This window comes from Camelus ferus, chromosome 17 (assembly GCF_009834535.1).
Source record: "Camelus ferus isolate YT-003-E chromosome 17, BCGSAC_Cfer_1.0, whole genome shotgun sequence".
Taxonomy (NCBI): domain Eukaryota; kingdom Metazoa; phylum Chordata; class Mammalia; order Artiodactyla; family Camelidae; genus Camelus; species Camelus ferus.
This window is the reverse complement of record NC_045712.1, coordinates 47,053,087-47,072,318: the sequence shown is the minus strand read 5'-3', so window position 1 is coordinate 47,072,318 and position 19,232 is coordinate 47,053,087. Positions and strand designations below refer to the sequence as shown.

General features: G+C 44.9%; 1 protein-coding gene across 2 annotated transcripts in view; it reads right to left on the bottom strand.

Moving 5' to 3' along the window:
- The window catches only part of GADL1 (glutamate decarboxylase like 1), a 134,164-nt gene that overhangs the window by 96,611 nt on the left and 18,321 nt on the right, over nt 1–19,232 (bottom strand). For both annotated transcript variants that reach the window (XM_032459372.1, XM_032459373.1), the window contains exons 2-5: nt 11,130–11,302; nt 6,354–6,480; nt 4,023–4,113; nt 489–595 (exon numbers count right to left, since the gene is read on the bottom strand). In XM_032459372.1, coding sequence (XP_032315263.1) covers nt 489–595; nt 4,023–4,113; nt 6,354–6,480; nt 11,130–11,302 — 498 coding nt within the window. The remainder of the gene's footprint in view (nt 1–488; nt 596–4,022; nt 4,114–6,353; nt 6,481–11,129; nt 11,303–19,232) is intronic.

The window sequence follows — 19,232 nt, the reverse complement described above, 5'->3', positions numbered from 1 at the left end:
TTCTAGAGTTTTCCTAAGCTTAAAGTTTCCATCAATGGACTTAGGGCCAGTACAAGAAGTCTCCAAGTGAATAATATTCTTTCCGTCTGTATCTCATGAATAAAATGACAATACATGCTCCTTCCTGGTTCCAAAGAAGGGCTGTCAGAGAAACAAAATATGGCTCAGGGAACTTCTTACATAAAATTAATTGGCAAACTTGTGATAGCCCTTCCAAACTCCCAGCAGCAGACACATTCGTTTGTGTTGGATGTAAATCCAAAGTTGTGGACCTCTCATTTGTTAGCGTTTGCATCATTTACGTAGCTTTTATGCAGAACAGCATCACTTTGGGGACAGGCCCAGGCTCGACTGCTCCCCAGGCAGCAGGATTCATACCCAACTTTTTGTAATGTGTGCATCTGCACGGAGCTGTTCCTCACGTAAGACATGAACAAAAATGGAGATGCTTGGGATGGAGGGAGATGACAGTAACTAATTGTACTTACCTGGGTTAAATATTCCATCCCCTTCTTTCCAGCCAATAAATTCAATCATTTTCTTCAGAACTGCTTCTTCCACTAACAGAAACACTGGGGACACCTCATACGTATAACTAGACAGACATAAAAAACACTTCACTTCTATGACGAGAGCCAAACCATCCCTTCGGAGTCCCAAGAAATGCACGTAGAGTTTTATTAGTAAACCAAGTGGCCGTTGAAGTCTTTGGAAGTGAATCCATCGGAAACACACCGTCTGTGGCAGTGCTAGTCATGGTTAGCTAGATGCCGACAGCGGGTGGCCTTAGGGACACATCAGCTGCTCTAGCAGACGTAATTTACAGGAAACCTTCAATTCCACTGGGAGAATCGAAGCAGTGCACCTGGATTGTTTGCCATGGCTATGAGCAGTGACCCTTTTGCTCCTTGGATGATGGTTAAAGAAAAGCCATTGTCATGGTAACCAAGTTTATCAGGTGACTACCAGGAGCACCCTGGCAGTCAGCTCTAGACCTTGGGCTTCCTGCACCGCACCCCTGGGCCTGGACAAATGGGAAGAGTGCTGCGGGACATCCCTTACGAAGGGATGACTTCACTACAGAGCGCTGCCTGGATCCCTGCCGTGAAGGTCTGCTGCTCTGGGCTGGCAAGCTGCCATCAGACAGCTCTGTTAACACAGCCCCTTCAGGCACTGCCTCAGCTCGGGGGAGCTACCCCTCCAAGGCCACACCTTTTCTTGTGGCGGCCCAGCAAGAGGTCTACCTGGGTCTGGGCGTGCGGCCCAACTCCAGACAGCACTGAAGGGCCAGGGTCGCTCTAGAGGTGTCCGTGGGGTCGGTCGAGGTGGTCTTTGAGCCTGCGTGGTGGCCTGACTCCCTGTCTCCGCCCATTCCTGCTTCCTCCCCTAAAATCCCCCATGTTGCTCCCAAAGATATTTATTCCTTAATAAACATCCTGCTCACTAAATTCCATCAGGAGCAGCTGCCCGGGAAGCCAACCTGGGGCAGTTACCACGTAATTTTATAATGTTTCTTCCTTTTTCCAGGTAACTGGAGGGTGACCAAACATGCAGCATCTCCTTCTCTAACAATTAGGCAGTTACATTAAACTGAATCTGAACAAATGTGTACTCTAAATAGGTAAGCTAAGGAGACACATTTAAATTTATTGTCACGGAATTTAATGCAATTATTTTACCATCCAGAGGAAAAAACTGTGGGAAGGAGACAAAATTAAAAAAAAAAAAAAAAAAAGTACACCCACTGTGTCATCACCTCCCTGTGTGCCCAGCACTCTACAGACATTACATCATTTTTCAAACTACTTAGGTTCTATTTTCAGCCATGCTAGGAAACCCGTTTACACACATTGAAGGAGGGGGGTAGTATATACACCTGCAAATAAAAGTGAAATAATCATTCACTTTTTTTGTAAGGAAAAAAATACTATTGAACTTGTCTTTGAAAACTAGCTCAAGTACAAAACTAGTTTACGTACTAGCGTAAACCTGGAGTACGCCCGGACATGGAGGGGGGCGCCACGCAGAATGAATGCCCCTATGGCCTGGTGACATTTTGAGTGAACTGTTCAGCTTAGCAGCAGTTTGATACTTCAAAAAGCTCTGAATATTTCAGCAAAAGAACCCAGATGGGAACTAGAAATCTCAGGACTTACGAGAAAAGGTGCACAGAATTGTATAATTTGACTGCATTTTCTACCACTTAACCCTTCCACCTATTGTAACCTGGTATCTGGTATTGTCTCAAGTTATTCCACCAAAAATTCTTTACCCCAAGTCGCCAATGACATCCATGTTGTTAATCCAGGGGGCACTTTTCTGTCTTCGTCTTGGTGAACTGCTCAACAGCTTGCGACGGCAGTCGCACCCGCCCCCAGGGCCCCCTGCCTTCCCGTTGGGCTTCCTCCTTCTCTCTCCACTGTCGGCTGATTCTCCTCCTTCTAACCAGTTAAATAGCAGATGCCCTCAAGGCCCAGTCCTAAGCCCCCTTCTGTCCTCACGCTACACTCTGTCCTGCAGGCAGTGCTTCTCTCTCTCCTGGTTTGTCTTTTTTCAAAGTGTCTCCTTCCTGCTCGTTCAAATCTCTTGTTGGGCTAAGAAAACATACCTGTGCCTGGACACATCCTTAGAAATTCAGATTTATTTGGCCTAGGTTGGGACCCAGGTCTTAATACTTTTTCTTTTTAAGTTCCTAGGTTGATTCTAAAGACCAGAGAGAGTTGAGAATCCCCGACATAAGGGATCTCATCCATGTCCACTTGGCAATCGCCATCATTTACCAGTAACATCTAAATTTATAACGTGCATATAAATGTCAGAATTCCAGGCCCATATATCTCTCAGATCTCCGAGAGTACACTCCTGGATATGCGAAGTCACTGCAAACTCAAGTGCTCACAACTGAAAACCGAATTCTCACTCTTGCCTTTTCCACCATATACTTGAAAACTGGACCCTCTTCTGATTATTCTCATCTCAGTGAGTGACATGACCATCAACCCAGCTATAAAAGCCGGAAACTCAGGCATCATCTCATAAGCCTTCATGTGCTCATTTCAAAGATCCACTATATCATCCAGCCCTTTCTGTTTCACCTTCCAAACAAATTTTTTTCCTCTCTATTCCTACTGCTTCTGTCAAAATCCAAGCTACTATCATCAATCACCTGACTAAGGTAACACCATCTAATTGGTCCCCTCCAATCCACTCTCCATATTTCCAGAGATCCTTTCAATAAGCAAATGTCACCTAGGGACCTGGAAGTGTGCAGTGGCTTTTTGTTGTACTTAGAATGACTCATAAACATGGCCCATTGGGTCCTGCATGTCTGGCTCCTATCTTATCTCCATGACATTCCCCGTAGCTCTCCCAGCTACCCCCACCCTGACCTTTCAGTTCACAGCGTATGTCATGCTGTCTCCTGCCGCAGAGCCTTTGTGCATGCTGTTCCTTCTGTTTGGAACCCAGCTCTCCTCTTTTCACCTAGTTAACTGTCACTCATTCTTCAGCTCTTAGCTGTCCCTTCCTCAGAGAAAACGTCCCTGAGTGCCCAGCTAGGAAAAATTGTCCCATTTATATTTATAGTATCACACACCTCTCCTTCATATGAAAATTTACATTAATTTTTTGGGTCATTTTGATTAATTTGCATGGAACATCTCTATCTCACTAGATTATTTTGCTTCTTGAAGGCAAAATCAAGGTTTGTTTTTACACACAGTATCCTCTCCAGCACCTCAGCACAGATGTGGCTTTTCACGCAGGAATGAATGAAAAGTTGCTTAATTGATTTTTGTCCTCTGTTAAGAGGAGGTGACAATGCCTGTCTTACCTATCCCACAGCACCATTACCATCAAGTCTTCTTTCTGAATACTGCCAAGTGTCACAGACTGCCCCATTATTGATGATGACAGTGCACAAATGAAACCATTAAACAGAAGTTCATCAAATAAAACTTCATCTACTTAAAAAAAAGTCTCTAGTCCACGCCCAGTGTAAAGTCCCAGTAAAATGTACTTACACACTTGGATTCAATGCTTCTGTCATAAATCTGGCCACCAAAGAGTAGTAATCAAGTCCAGCATATAACTGGTTGAAAAATCTTGGATGGTCTGTAAATTGAAACAGAATATTCATCTACACAGCCATAAAAAGAGAAAGAAAACTGTTGATACAGCAATAACGTAAGTGAATCCCTCAGATAACGGAAGCAGCTGGGTACAAAAGAGTATACAACGCGTGGTTCCACTTACATGGCATTCAATGTCTGGCAAAGCGGACCTACAGAGATGCGCGTGGGATTCTGGGCCCCTTTGGCAAGGCTATACTGATTAGGAAGGGGCAGGAGCGGTCCATATCTTGATCTGGGTGATGGTCACTTGCACGCAGATATGTACAGTTTCACTGAGCAAAGGACCTAACATGGGTCCACTTTCTTGAATGTAAATTAGACCTCAGTTTTTTAAAAGCATTCAAAATCTAATCATGCATGAGGGAAGCATGTTGAAGACCCATCTCACAGTCCTGTCTACTGAACAACAATACGTTCCTAGGCAAAATTTGAGCACTCTTCAGAGCTTTGGTTTGCCTGCTCCTTTTTGACTACAACCCAGACCCAAACCAGAACCTTGAGAAATGGATTGCTGGAGCGGTTTGCCCACATGTCAGCCTGCAGCTACCTTTACCTTCTGAAATTATCACTGTTAACTTCCCTACCTTTAAACAAATTTCACTCACTGACAGGGTTCACTTCAGGCTCCTGGCAGGGAGTGGCCTCTTAATTCCTCAGATTGCACCATTTTTTATAGCGCAACTGGCATCACATAGACAGAGTAAGATGTGACTCACCAAGTGACTTACATAAACTTTCTGATTCAATGTACTTCAAAGGCAGTTGCCTTTAAGACTCGAAAAACTTCAGTTCCAACTTTCTATTTTTTTCCCTCCTAGAAAAGGTCTTATAAAGGTTCTTGGCTTTTCATGGTGTGAATATTCACACCAAACACCAGGCTAACGGTTGGCTTGACATTCTCAATTGCAGGAAGCCCAGCGTGACAAAGAACTAAGAAGTAGGAGGCCTATTTCTGAGTTTGGGTATTTGGGAACCATCTTAGTTAGTGGCCTCTCATTACAACCTATAGCATTTGGTTTTAGGGGGTTTTTCTCTTTAAACAAGGAGTTCAACAAAAAACAAAAGTCTCAAAAGAAAATGTTTTTTCACATAAAGCACGGCCAATTTCCTCTAATCTGGCAAAGGAAACCAGACATTGCTACAAGTCATTTTAATACGTTTTTTTTTTCAGTTCCGTGTTAATTTATGATTGATTTCCATGGTAACATTATGGAAAATATCCAGTAAACTGAAAAATCTACTGCATTAAATGTCATTCTACACTTCTGACAGGCACTATAATAATGAGATATGTATCTCTGCTTTTGAAATGCTAACTGGGTTTCTGATACATACACCAGACTTTCCCAAGGGAATATAAACCAATTATTTTCAGCTGGGATTTTATTATGTTCTTTCCACTAAATTTAGTTCAGTGTCAGAATTCACAAAGCATAATGCCGGCACGGTCTTAAGCACTAGATTACCTTTACATCACACTGAGAAATGCGGGTCTTGGAAAGTTCTTCTCCTGCTTTTGAAACTTGTTCACTAGGTGCACAGGATATTAGCCGTCAGTTGGAATAGTCCCTGAGCACAAGACTAACATCGTGTTACTGCATTTACAAAAGATCGCAGTGGTTAAGCCTTGATGTGAAACTATCACAGCAAAAACTTGCTGTGCATTCATTTTCTCCTGCCTTCCTGAAGGTTTTTATTTTTTGATCCTGCTGGATTTGATAAAATAATTTGGTGCTTGCCAACAGCCAAGAGTTAATCAGTACCTTCCAAATGAATCTCTCCCTGTTTAATAGTAAAAGACACCATCCTGAACAGTTTTGTTTTTTTTTTTTTTGCATGTTCTGGGATGATCAAGATGCATAATCCTCTAACAGATTCTATAATCAATATGCCATTTGTCAGTTTGCTGCAATGTGAGAAATGATACGTAGCAGTCATAAGAGATGGTCTGGATTAGAAATGGGGGATGCGGATGGTTAAGGAGCAGACAATATTTATATATGACCCTTAACACCTCCAGTTTTTCTTTGACCTTGAGAACAAATCCACATCAGGGATTAGATGGACCCTTGTAAAAATATCAGAACCCCTAGTTTTGATTCAGGTTTCTCATCCCACAAACATGGTCACGCTCAGCTTCACGGGGAAGTGAGTACATGCTCGAGAAAACGTAAGGAGTGGTAGAGGCACGGGTAGGAGGGAGCGCTTGTGAGGTCTTACTGGTTTTGACGCTGTAGCGGATGACGTCCCGGCAGAGTGCCAGCAGCCGGCCGTGCGGCTCTCCGCTGTCTCTCGGCTCCAAATCCAGGAGTTGTCTCAGCTGCTCGGGAGGCCGCCACTCACAGACCTGGAGATGCCACAGCAGCCTGGTTAACAGGGGTCGCTGGAGTGGGGTGTGGAGCCAGTGTTACAGGTGAGGACCCTGCCCTTATGAAGCTTCCAGACCGGTGGGAGAGAGATTTAAGCGTGCAGCCACAGTTCCTGTGAGAAGAGCTGTGACACTAATGTAGATGTTGCTGGAACAGATGAGGGACCCCATCTGAAATGTGGGAAGAGTTCCTGGAGGAACGGACATCAATGTTGGTACAGAAAGAAAGAGAGGAGAAGCCAAGCGGAGATCAGGGGATGGGGTGATGCAAGGGGCCGTCTGGGTGGCAGGACAGGACAAGCAGAGGCTGAGATGTGAGGGACCCACGGCCCGTCTGCAGAGCCAAGGAGGTTTGGTGTGGCTTGAACACGGGTCTTGAAGGGAGGCAGGGTCAGAGTGAAGCTAGAATCCCCAAATAACTCCCGGATTCGTCTCTCTGCTCGTCCCCTGGCCCCGTGCAGCCTGCGATCAGCCCAGCAGCCAGAATCCAGAATGCTCGTCTTCTGTCTGAGCCATGGTCATTTCTCCGCCCAAACACCTCCAGGGGCTCCTCGCTTCCTTCAAAGCAAAAGGCCCAAGTCCTTCCAATGACCTAAAATGGTCCCGTACAACCAGCTTCCCCAGTGGTGTCTCCTCTCTCGTCTCCCCGGCACCGCCTTCCTCCTGGCTGACTCTGCCCGACCATTCAGCCTCCCTTCTGTTCCTTAGATGTACCAGGCTCACTCCCACCTTGGGGTCCTTGCCCTCTGCCTGGAATACCCCCAACTCACTGCCAAATACCCTCGTAGCTAACTTCCTGACTTCATTCAAAACTCTTCTCAAATGTCCCTTTCTCCATGACAGCGACCCTGACTCCTTATTCAAAACCACCAGCTGGGCATTTCCCCAGCTCTAGGAATGCCCCCTAGGTTTTCCTCCTCCTCCTTTTTTCCATAGCACCTGTCGCCTCCCAGCACGCTGTGTCACTCACTTGCTGTGTCCGACGTGCCCCCCAGGAGAGCAGAGACGTCGGTCAGCTTCCTCCCTGCTCCCAAGGAAGTAACACAGAGCCTGCTGCATAAGAGGGTCTCAGCAAAGATGTGGGGAGTGAATGGATGAATGAACAAATGAAGAGATCAACAAGGCTCAGATCAGGACAGGCTTCACATGGCGTGTTGTACAGTTTGAACACGGCTCTTAAAAAAACCACTGACCTGTTCCTGACAGGAGCAATGATGTGATCATATTTGGGTTTTAGACAATAGCTTTGGTTGCTATATGAAGACTCCAAGTAAAACTGGAAATAAGAGGTTACTGTAATAAAGCAGGCAAGAGAAGGTCGTAGTCTGGATGAGGGGAGCTGCTCTAGGAACGAAGCCCAATTGGAGAGGTGAAAACGCACAGTCGCGAGGACTTGGAAGGCAGCAGCACACTGAGGAGCGGGGAAGAACAAGCCAAAGGTGATCCAAAGGTTTCTAGCTTGCACACGGGGCGAGGGTGGTTGGGGTCAGGTAGGGATGATGGGTGTCGAGCATATTTGCTCCAGGGCACCTTCAGGACATCCAAACGGGATGTAGCAGTTGGTCTGAAGCTCTTTGAAAGATCAGAGCAGAGTTTCAGGCGTCCACTGTCACATGACAGAGCTGGCACAGCTCAGAGGGATGGGTGGTGCTCACCTGGAGGTGGAGGACAAGCCAGAGAGGCAGGGAGCCTCCCCGAAGAGTCTAGTGCTACTAAGACCAAGGAAGAAGAGTGCCTTAAGCAGAAGATGGTCATCACTGTCTGTCCTGCTGAGAAGCCAAATTAGACAAAGACTGAGAAGGGCTCCTGGCATTTATCACCAAGGAGGTGTTGTTCTTGGCAAGAGTGGTTTGACTTGGAGAGGTGGGAGGGGAGGCCAGATTGTGTGACGTGAGGATGTGGGAGGTGAGGAAATCGAGGGAGCGGGGCAGTGTTGCTGATCTTTAAAAAGTTTAGCTGTGGAGGGGAGGAGAGAGACGGGGAGTCACCAGGGGGAGAAGCCCAGGAAGGGGGAGGTTGGGGAAATCAGGAGGAAATATCAAGTTGTGCAAGTCAGACTCGGAGGTTAGAGCCATTGCAGGCAGAAGCAAATTGAATTGGCTGAGACAATCAAAAGGAATGAGTAGGGAGCCACCCAGCGCGGACGCATTGTCCAGTGCGTTTTGCTGAGAGAAAGCAGCAAGACTCAAGACTCCAGAGGCTACCTGTGACGGGATCCCATCTGCCTTACATTCTGGAAAAGTCAGAAATCGCAGGGGTGAAAAAAACAGATCGGTGGTGGCCGGGGGCTAGAGGTGAGGGGAGAGGTGGACTAGGGAGGGGCAGGGAAATTTGTGGGGGGTGGAATGGGACGGTTCTAGATCCTAATTGTGTTGATGGTTACCTGGCTTGTCAAAACTGACAGAACTGCACACTGAAAGGAGTGTATTTTACTAAGTGTAAATTACAATTCAACTAAAATAAAGAAAGTTGGCTGAGAAAGAGCGTCTACCAGAGAGGGCACTGGAAGCAATCATCTCACTAAGTGTGGGGACCTATCCTGGTCTCTGAGGAAGTAGGCTGAGTCAGGGGCGGAACAACCTTACCATCCTCTCCCAGTCCTAACATGACGTTCAACCCGACTTCACACGCAGAGCCCCCTCATCTACTATACTGCAACTGACTTGGGGTTGCTTCACTGACAACTTAGGATCTTAAGCTTAACTTCTTATCCTACCTCCCATTTGCTCCCTCTGTGAGCCCTTCTTTCTGGGCAAAGGGTACCTTACTACATCGGATAGCTTGTCCTCTCCCAACTCTCTCTCCATCATTTACCTTCCACTCCCTTCACCACGCCTGCGCTGACTTCTCTCTGCCCATCGAAGCCTGACTTCATCCTCATACTCTGCATCCAAGTTCAAGGGGTCTACTCCTCCATGAAATCCCCCAAGTCTGCTCAAATCACACAGCATTTTTCACATTCTTATTGGGAACCCCTGTTCTCATTTCCAACAAAAACTTGTTCTTCCAATCAGATTATAAATTCTGTTCAAAGCTGAGCCTTTATCTTACTTTTCTTTATATCCCCCAGGGGTGAATATAATGTCTTACTCTTGACTAACACTCAGTTAATACTTAATGACTGAATAAAGGCCAATTAAAAGAAAATTCCAGGGGAGCAGTGTACTCCAAAGTAAAGCAGGTCCAAAATATTTCTCAACTACAGATAACACAAGAAAATATGCTTTTGTTGAGGGGAGGGTGTAGCTCAGTGGTAGAGTGCCTGTCTACCATGCAAGAGGTCCTGGGTTCAATCCCTAGTACCTTAAATAAATAAACAAACAAACAAATAAACCTAATTACTTCCAAAAATATGCTATTGTAAATACAATAATCAGGAAATACCTTCAGTGATTTTGCCTTGACCATAACTATTCCAAGACCATAGGTCATTTCAATCTATTTTCCTATTAATTTTCCTAAATGCACAGTACCAAAATTTCAGAATAAATACCACTTCACATTCAAAATCTGTTTTTTGAAATGACATTTTTTCTGACTAGTAAAATAGGAATTAAAAAAAACTCTCTTATACACCCATTTTCTGAGAATCCTTTTCCAATATGAAGGGTGATCATTGCGATAGAGAGTAATTCTGAGATTTTAAGAGACATACGGAGGAATAACTAAGTGCACAGACTCTGAAACCAGGCTGCCCGGATCTGGCACCAGCTCGGACACTTGCGAGCATGTGCTCTCGGGCAAGGCACTTGACCTCTTGTGCCACACGGCTTTCCTCATCTCTAAAAAGGAGACAGTAAACAGTTCCTTCATCTTAGGGGTCCGTATGGATTAAATACACAGATACATATGGAGTAGCTCTTAGAACACCACCTGGCCCGTGGTAAGTACTCTTAAGAATAGATTTTATTCGTAGTCATTCCAATATCAATTTGCATCTGAATTTGAGTCTGATCTGAAACTGAGAACCAGTGATTGGTACCAGTCAGAAGTCAGACTCAACAACCCAAGATTTCCAGTCTGAGCTCAAACAAGTTCCTGACAAGTTCCTTGTTAAGATTCTCTTAAATTTTTAAACTTTTCACAAACTTTTCTTCCTTCTGCTTGGTTTTCGCTGGTAACATAAAAAATATACACATGAAAATGGAAAGCAGCGTGTGTTTTAGAAAGCACTGAGATCAAATCATGAGGTGATTTTCAATCTTTAAGAGTATTGCTTTTCTTAATGGAGGGACTGGGAATCGAACCCAGACCTCGTGCATGCTAAGCCTGCGCTCTACCACTGAGCTGTTTCTGTCCCCAAACCTGTACTGTTACCTAGGGCATTTAGCCTCATCTGGTACTCCACAGCCTTATCTGGGTAAACTCTGGCATCTCAGCCAATCTCCCAACAGATGCTGGGCTGGCAAAGTGGACGCCAAGCCTCCCAGGAAAGCTGGTTGCCGTCTGGAGGTGGAGGTGGGGTAGGGGAGTGAGTACAAACTTTGGTATCGGCGCGACCCCTTGAAACAAAGGTCTAGAGGAAACAAAACCACGGCTCCCATTTTCCTGACATCTGTCCATACAGATAAACAGACCAACCCCATCCTTCCCATTTCTTGGGGTTTCTCATCGTCTTTTAGCTTTACCTTCTCACTGACGTCTGTAGCCTTCAAAACCACCTCTTCCATTATTAGCCTCCAGGCCTCTTCAACAAATTTCTCTCCTGCTTTCACATCTGTCGTGGGGCCGTTCAGTATGACCCCATCCACGAGAACAGCACCCTTCCTACTTGGACCCGTCTCCTGTTGAGCCGCATCTCCTGGAAGCACACAAAAGACAAAGTGAGAGAATCTCAGCAGAGCACACAGCAAAACCCCAGCGGGAGATGGCACGGCATCCCAGCTTCCAAAGGGTCGCCTTCTTGTAATATATTGGAGGCCTTGAAGCTGACAGTTTCTCATGGGGTCCCAGGACCTGACGGGGTTGAAGAAAGAGTGCTCCGCTTCCCATTCCTGCAGGATCTTATTTGGCATCAGGGAGCATGGGTGGAGGAGCTCAAGAAATGTAAATTCAACCCATTTGACTCACTCACGCAACCATCTTTCAGACACAGGTACAGAAAGATCTTTGTACTCACAAGCCCAGGTCTCTCTCATGCACGCACACTCTCCTGTGACTCAAGGGTCACCATACGTTCCCTTTTAATAAGTCATCCCTGTGGAAGAAGCAGCGACAGCAACATGCCACTTCTCTCGGTTTTACCTCGTGAACTTGTGATTAAATGACCCTCTCCCTTGTCTCTGAAAGCCCCTCTGTAAATCCACTAAGCCGTGTTCTACTGGAAGGCGGATATATAATGAGATCAGAAGCAGCCTGGCGGTTGGTGGAAACCTGTACTGAACGCCTTTAGACATTTAAAACTTGCAATTTCGGCTGGGGCAGAAGGAAGGCCCATGACATTTTCAGGACTGTACTCCCGGTCAGCGACTAAAGGTCAAAAGTCAGCGAGGAACTCTGTATCAGAGAACAAAGGTTACTGCCAACTCAAAATATCCCCCCACAAAAATAATTCTGGCAACTCAATCCACATATTCAACCGATATCTGCCACCAGCTCTGATTCAATTGCATTCTCTTTTTCTAATCATCTTCTCTCCCCTCCTTAGAAGGTACGTGTTTGGCGAGTGTGGAAATTTACAGAAACAACTTTTAGAAGTATTTTCCAGCACGGCAGCTAGGACACTGTCTCACTCATACTTCACCGTTCTACCTTAAATATACCAACAGTCTGTATGTCTTGCGCATATTCCTTTATACTTACTGAGGGTTCTAACAGTAAACATTTATCATGCCTTAGCATCGGTCTTCTCTGCAAAGTTAAATGTTTCGGTAAAATTCTGTGGTTTTATAAACCCTGGCAAACTCAAATGGTGTCCATGAAGGCAGATGAAAAGGTCACAGAGGTTCCTCAATTTGAGAAAGATGGAATCTGTAGCAAAGGACCCATCCTTTATCCTCACCCTGGAGGGTGAACCACCTAGAGCTGCTCGGGTGAATTCTAGCTTCATCCTTTGCTTGCACTTATCTTTCACTTGAAAGGCGTATTTAACACGGTTTTGGGCCAAGTGTCGAAGCCCCAGACTGGAGCTTTTAGATGGAGAAGCTCCACACCTGAAGGCACTTTCCTCCCCCCAAATTTTAGGTCCTAAAAATAAACTGGAATAGAGGGCAATTTCTCAGCGAACCCTGGTTATTATGTCAGTAGACAGGGCTTATTATTAAATACGCAGAAAAAGAGTTCGATTTTTTTTTAAATCTCATTAGTAGGATTTCAGGTTTTTATTGCCCGGGGAATAGCAGCCCCTTCACAGCCTTCTTAGAGTCTCTCTCTCTTTCTCTTTCACACACACACACGCACAAGCACACACACACACGCGCGCGCACACACGTCAGACACCCACTTGCAACAAGAATAGGAGTGAAATTGAAATTTAAATCATCTCTTTCTCCACAGCCATCAATTATGGAAATCCCTATAATTCAAACAATTATACAGGAAAAAATACTATTTTAAAAAACTATAAAGCATTGAATATAGCATATGCCTCTTTCCTTAAAAGAGAGGTTTTATTTCTATTACCAGATGTGATCATGTGTCTCTTCCTCCCTGACATTTGCCCAGCTTGGAAAAGACCGTCTGGAGACTGCACAGTAGGGCAAGCTGTGATCCTCGGGGGATGCACGCCCAGGACTTCTACGCTAACTGCTAGAGTTGACGGCGGTTAATAAAACCATGCAATGACCCCTTCCTTATCACAACAAACTGAAAGTCAAAGCCCTAATAATGACCGTTAAGGCTTTAAAGGAGCCCCTTTCCCCATTACCTCTTGGATCTCAAACCTCATCTCTTGTTAGTGTCCTCCTAGCTCAGCAAGGGCCACCCACTTTGGCCTCCACACTATCCTGCGGCTCTTTCCTTAAACACCGGCTTCTCAGCGAGGGGTCCCTAATGACCCTGTTAAGCCCTGCACCCACTTCTCTCCCCCACCTTCTGTCTCTGCTTAATTAGACTCAAGGGCAGTGACCACCATGCGACATACAGCACAGACTTACTGATTCACTTATTGAAACAGGTCTCTCCGATAGAGGCTCAGCTCTACGGAGACGTGAGCTTGTGTCTGCTCCACGACACCCAAGAACTGCCTGGAAGTTTGTAGGCGTTTGATAAACATTTGTTGGCTTTTAAATAAAAGAAGTCCTTCCTGATTCCCTCAGCCACTCAGTGATGCTGTTCCAGTCTCTGAGATGTCATCGCAGGTCACCAGACCTGACCGCGCAGGAGACAAGTTTGGGAGGGAAAGGATGGGCCTGGGACACAGTTCATGGGCTAGAGAAGGGACAGTAGGAGCTCCAAGAACCTGGGGAACAGGGCCAACTGGGAAAACTGACTTTGAGGCATGGATTATCAAAGGACACCATGGATGAGGGGCTACACTCTCCTCCCCACACCATTCTTCTCATGGTGGCCACTCTCTCCATCCCCTCCTGTCCTTTTCCATAGTCATGTGACTTCTGAAAGTCAGTCCATCCACAAGTCTCACTGCAGGAACCACACTTCCAAATGTGGAAGCCAGTTAGTTGGTCCATAAACACTCTGACTTCTGAATTTCCACCAATTCCTCAACCCCGTACTTTCCAAACCCAGATATAAACTCAACTTCTGTTTTGTTCAAAGAGAGGCATAGCTCTGCCTTGCTTACAAACAAATCCAGCTTCAAATGCCCTTTCAGACGCTGAGCAATGGCCTTTTTCACTGACATAGGATTAAATGAATTAATGAACTCTAAAGTGGCTGGCGAGTTATCCCCTGTGGAAGAGTGGGAAGAGGGGGCCACAGTGTAAGGGGTGGCCCCGGCGAAGGTTCAGGACACAAGACGGTGGTCATGCGGTTCCACCCACACTGGATGGGCAGCCGTTCACAGACCTCCCGACTTGTCCCTTTCCACCTTGCTCTGTGGTTGTGTCGAGGTTTTATTGCTTGCAACAGATTATAAATGCCCACAGAAAGGATCCATGTCTCAATGTTCTGGACATCCCAGAGAACATTTCCACTGTTGCACCCAACAACTCTTTGAAGATGGACTGGCTGACTGTGTAGTTATCTTGGAGAGTCATCTTATCCCACCCTTTCATACAATCCAAAAATTCTCTCTACAACCCAGCGGCCCAGACATCAGGAGAGCTGAGTTCTCATCTCAGTTGGTCACTCTCAGGGTCTCTGATCCTGGAATAACCCATCATCTCTGTGCCTCAGTTTCCTGATTATAAAGTAGGAGATGATCTCAGGAAAGTGCTGGGTTGGCTGCACCCTAATTAGTCTGTTTCAGTACTGATAGATATGATATATTTCAGGACTGACAGCTGTATCTAATATCTATCATTTACTAGGTTTACTGTTTCTATATCTAACTATATCTATTTACCACTTGCTAGATATAAATATACTAGTACTGAAGTTTACTAACATGCAGGTGGGTGTGGGAACCACTGCTCTGGTTGACCTCTAAGATCCTTCCAAAATCTAACATCTTCCATTGTCTGGCTTCTCTCTCATCCCTGAATAATTACGCATTCATTTCGACAAACATGTATTAGTCACCTTCCATGTGCCACACACCAGGCTGGGGGCTAAAGACAGAAACCTGAATCATCTCCTAGAGGTCCTCAAAGTCTCTTTGGGGAGTTAAGTGCTGAAAATTTACAAGAGTACAAGACACGTACAGAGTGCTTACTGGGGGCCAGGCTCTGCTCTACAAACTTTACAGACTTGACAAATTTAATTGTTACAAAAATTTCCAGTTAGTTACTCAGTTTTATAGTTGAAAAAGCTGAGACACAGAGGATTTAATTAGTTTGGCCAAGGTCACAGAGCTGGTAAGTAGTGAAACGGGGGTAAATAATACATTGAAGTTCTATTAAGCAGCAACAAGACTCTGCTTGATGGGCAGCTTTGTTATTCAAAGCAGCATTAGGGAGTTAATAGTGACAGCAAGATGAATAGACTTGGGTAACTGGGAGCCTCAATAGAAGATAGTGGGTGTCGAGACTTGTGATCAGGACACCACCAAAATGTTTTGAATGTGAACAATGTAGACATTCAGGGTTAAGGCGTAGGGTTAAAGAAAAAGTTGAGGTATCAGAGAAGACTTCTGAATTAGAAGACTTGCATTCTCTTTAAATATCTGCAGTAATAAATGATAAAAATAATTGTATGAAACCTCATCACTTCTTTAGGTGGCAACTCCGCTGACAGACAGCTGGAATGCACATTCCAGTGACTCCAAATGTGCATTTGTGTCATTTCTCAGGCTTTTACAGTAGACAGGTATATCGGACCAAACATGTGAAGACAGCTTTATCAGTTCTCACGTAAATCTCTTATTTTGCCAGTTAAAACTGCTTCCATGTCGTTCATGGATCTGATGGCCCCTGGTAGGTAGTCCTGGTCAGTTTATTTCCATCTGATAAATGAGGCATAGCACAGGTGTGGTCTCACCAGGTCTAAATATAATGACTTTGTATTTCCCGTTCTCTGGTCACCATGATGCCATTAATAAGGCTTCCATTAGCACCGCGGTTGATTTCAAAGCTTAAGCTTGGAAACCAGGCAGGATTCTGGCCCCAGTTCTAACTGTGCAGCTGTGATCTTACCCATGTTACTGAACCTCCATGTGGTCCAGATTTCTTATCCGGCAAGTGGAGAGAACAGCCTTGCCTACTGCGCATTGAGCCACTGGAAGGGTTGAATGTGGCAGTGCCTGGAGCTCCAGAGCCCAGTGCCAGAGCAGAGCAAAGAACGCAGGAAGTGGGGACGACTGTGGCTGCAATCAATGTGAACCTCTTCCAGCGCCCATGTTACAGTGTTGGCTCAGGTAGAAGGTGAGAATGAATAGCCTTAGGTCTTGGTCAGGAAGTCTGCCAGTATGAGCCAAGCTTCCCACACGAGAGTCTTTCCTTGTTAAGAGCAAACCAGCACTAGGGAAACAGTGCTTGCTTCCAGAGGACAGAAAGAGGAACAGGGATCAGGAGTGGATCCAGGCATCCGGCTGGGAGGCCAAGGAACTCATCGGAAAACATGTGCCAAAGACCCTGGGGATCCAGGGACATCTGAAGGTCAGGACCTGGAGAGCCCAGCAGGCCAGTCCAAGATGGGGATGAGAAACAAAACATGGGGAAAGATGATGGTATGTATTAATAAATTAGTAAGAGCCTACTGTGTGCCAAGCACCCAGCCTGATGCCTGGGGATATAGAAATAAACAACACAGAGTCTCTGTTCTCAAGTTGCTAAAAGTCTTGAAAGAGAATCTCTAGGGAGCCGAGGGGGAGGGGCAGAAAAATAGAGCTGGGAAAAAAAAAGTTTGCTAAGACATCTGTCTGTTCTGGAGTTTTCTAAGTCAGGTATCTCTTCTAAGCTCAAAAAATAGCTGTCAGTGCCCTGCCAATGGCTAATAAGTGTATGGTGCACTGTAAATCCTATTTACTTCTTTAAATTTAATTTTTAATGTATTTATTTTTAATTTTAATTAATTTTAATTTTATTTTAATTTTAATTTAATTAAAAAAAAACAAAAATGTTTTCCTTTCACCGGGCACCAGGCCAGAAATTGGGTAACCTTCTGATATTTTCAGAAGAGTAAGATTTCCCAAGACATCTACTCCTGTTGCTTGAGAAAACATTACTTGACAAGCTCTATAGGCCGATACTGTATGTCTTAGCTTGTCAAGCTGATGGGCAGGTCTCAAAAGCACCCCCACCCACCATCTCCTCTCTACACTTTATGAACTTTGATGGGTACAGCTTCAGCTTACAAGGACTTGCATGCAGCCAGGCTCCCTGAGAAAACGTGATTGGCATAGCCAGGTAGTAAATTTCACCCCCAGGCTGGGGAACATGGCTGTGGACCATGTGCTTTCACTGGGCTCAGCAGGAGCCACTGCACAGGGTGCCACGTGTTCCCAGGAGCTGCACTCCCTGAGTCTTGCCCTCTTCATCAGCAACTGCCCGCCCCCTCACCACCCAGTAGTCACAGTTCCTATTGGCATTTCCCCCTCTGCCATCTTGACCCTGTACCCTCCCTGACTCTTCATCTCGCTTCCCACTACATATACTTATGAAACATTAGATGAGACTTGTTGCTTTATCAGTGACGCCTGTGTTTTCTGAGATTTAAGCCTGAGTAGGGAGAGTGCCCACTTTGAGTCTGCTTGTTTGCTTGGGGACTTTTCGGTCTAACCAGCATTCCAGCTGGAACCATTCTCCCCACTCAGGATGCAGTCTTGGCAGTACTGTCAGTTAAGGTATCTCCAAGTCCTGAATCTTCCAGATCTCCAGTTGCCTTGGCTCCTGTCTTATCCAACTCCAGTTCTGTGAGTTCTCTAAAATCCTTCCAATAAACTCCCCCAGTAAGTGAGCACAAGTCATTCCGTGTTCTGTGAAACCAAAGAACCATAACTAATATTCCGAATACGGTTTCTGTAGACATTTCCAACTAAGGAAAGTTAAAACCAATTAGACACAGCTTAGTAAGTATATTCTCTGGACCTTAAGAGTTTCGCATCTATTTTTATTATTCTCCAAAACTTGGAGGTCATCCAAGTTACTCTCAGAGAATACTGTTATTTTTTTCTCTTTTTAAAAATATGCTGCTTAAGTCCAAGTCAGGATATTTGTTACCAATGGGTAGAGTACTGTCTTAACAAAGAATCTAGAATAGCATTGCCAAAAAAATATACATATATATAAAATAAATATATATATAAATAAATATATATATAAAATATATGTATATATATAATGCCAGCTGCTTGTGCAATTTTGTCTTTTCTAATAATAGTATGGCAGAAAGGGAACAAAAATATAATTGTACTTAGAAAATAATAATTGTTAACAACTGTTGGAAATTTGCAGGTACTGAGCTAGGTAACTTATAAGGATTCCTTCATTTAATTCTCAGAAATCATCTTTATTAACTCCATTTTACAGATAGGAAGACTGAGGCTAGAGAGATGGCAGAGCTAGAATTCAAAGCCGGACAGCCTGCACTCAGACATCATGTTCATCATGACCACATTCTACCTTTTTCCCAAAGAAGGCAAATAAGAACATATTTGCTTCTTGTGTCTTAACAACCGCTCCGAACTATTCGGACGCATATTTTGTACTCCTAAAGCAATAAGCAATTATCTTGGAATGATGTATTAAATTGCAATGTGCTACAATTTAGCATAAAGTTTTAAAACCAATTTGCCAAGTGTTGACTTTGGGATTTTAAATGATTCCATTTAACCAGCAATTTAAATGAGGATTTAAATAAATGCTATAAATGGGTGCCTCGTTTGCATGATCTGTTGATTAACTCTGATGGGATGCTCATCTGTGCCCAGGGTTCTGCCTCCTGGCCTGGGCTCACCCTCTAGGTCTCTAGGTCAGTAGAGGGCAATGACTCTCGGCTCCTTAGTGGTTCAACACTCGTGCTGTGACATTCGCACGTGGCCACCCTCTAGTGCAGAGGACTACGCTTCCCAAAACCCCTTTGTGGAGTTTATCACATGAGACTGGAAAGACTGTACTGAGAAGCTGCTTAGAATGGCAAGAAGACTTCTCTAAGGAGCATCTTTAAGTGGAAACAGAGGGTCTACACCACCTTCTAAGGAGGGAGGACTCTTCCTTGCAGGGCATACCCATTGC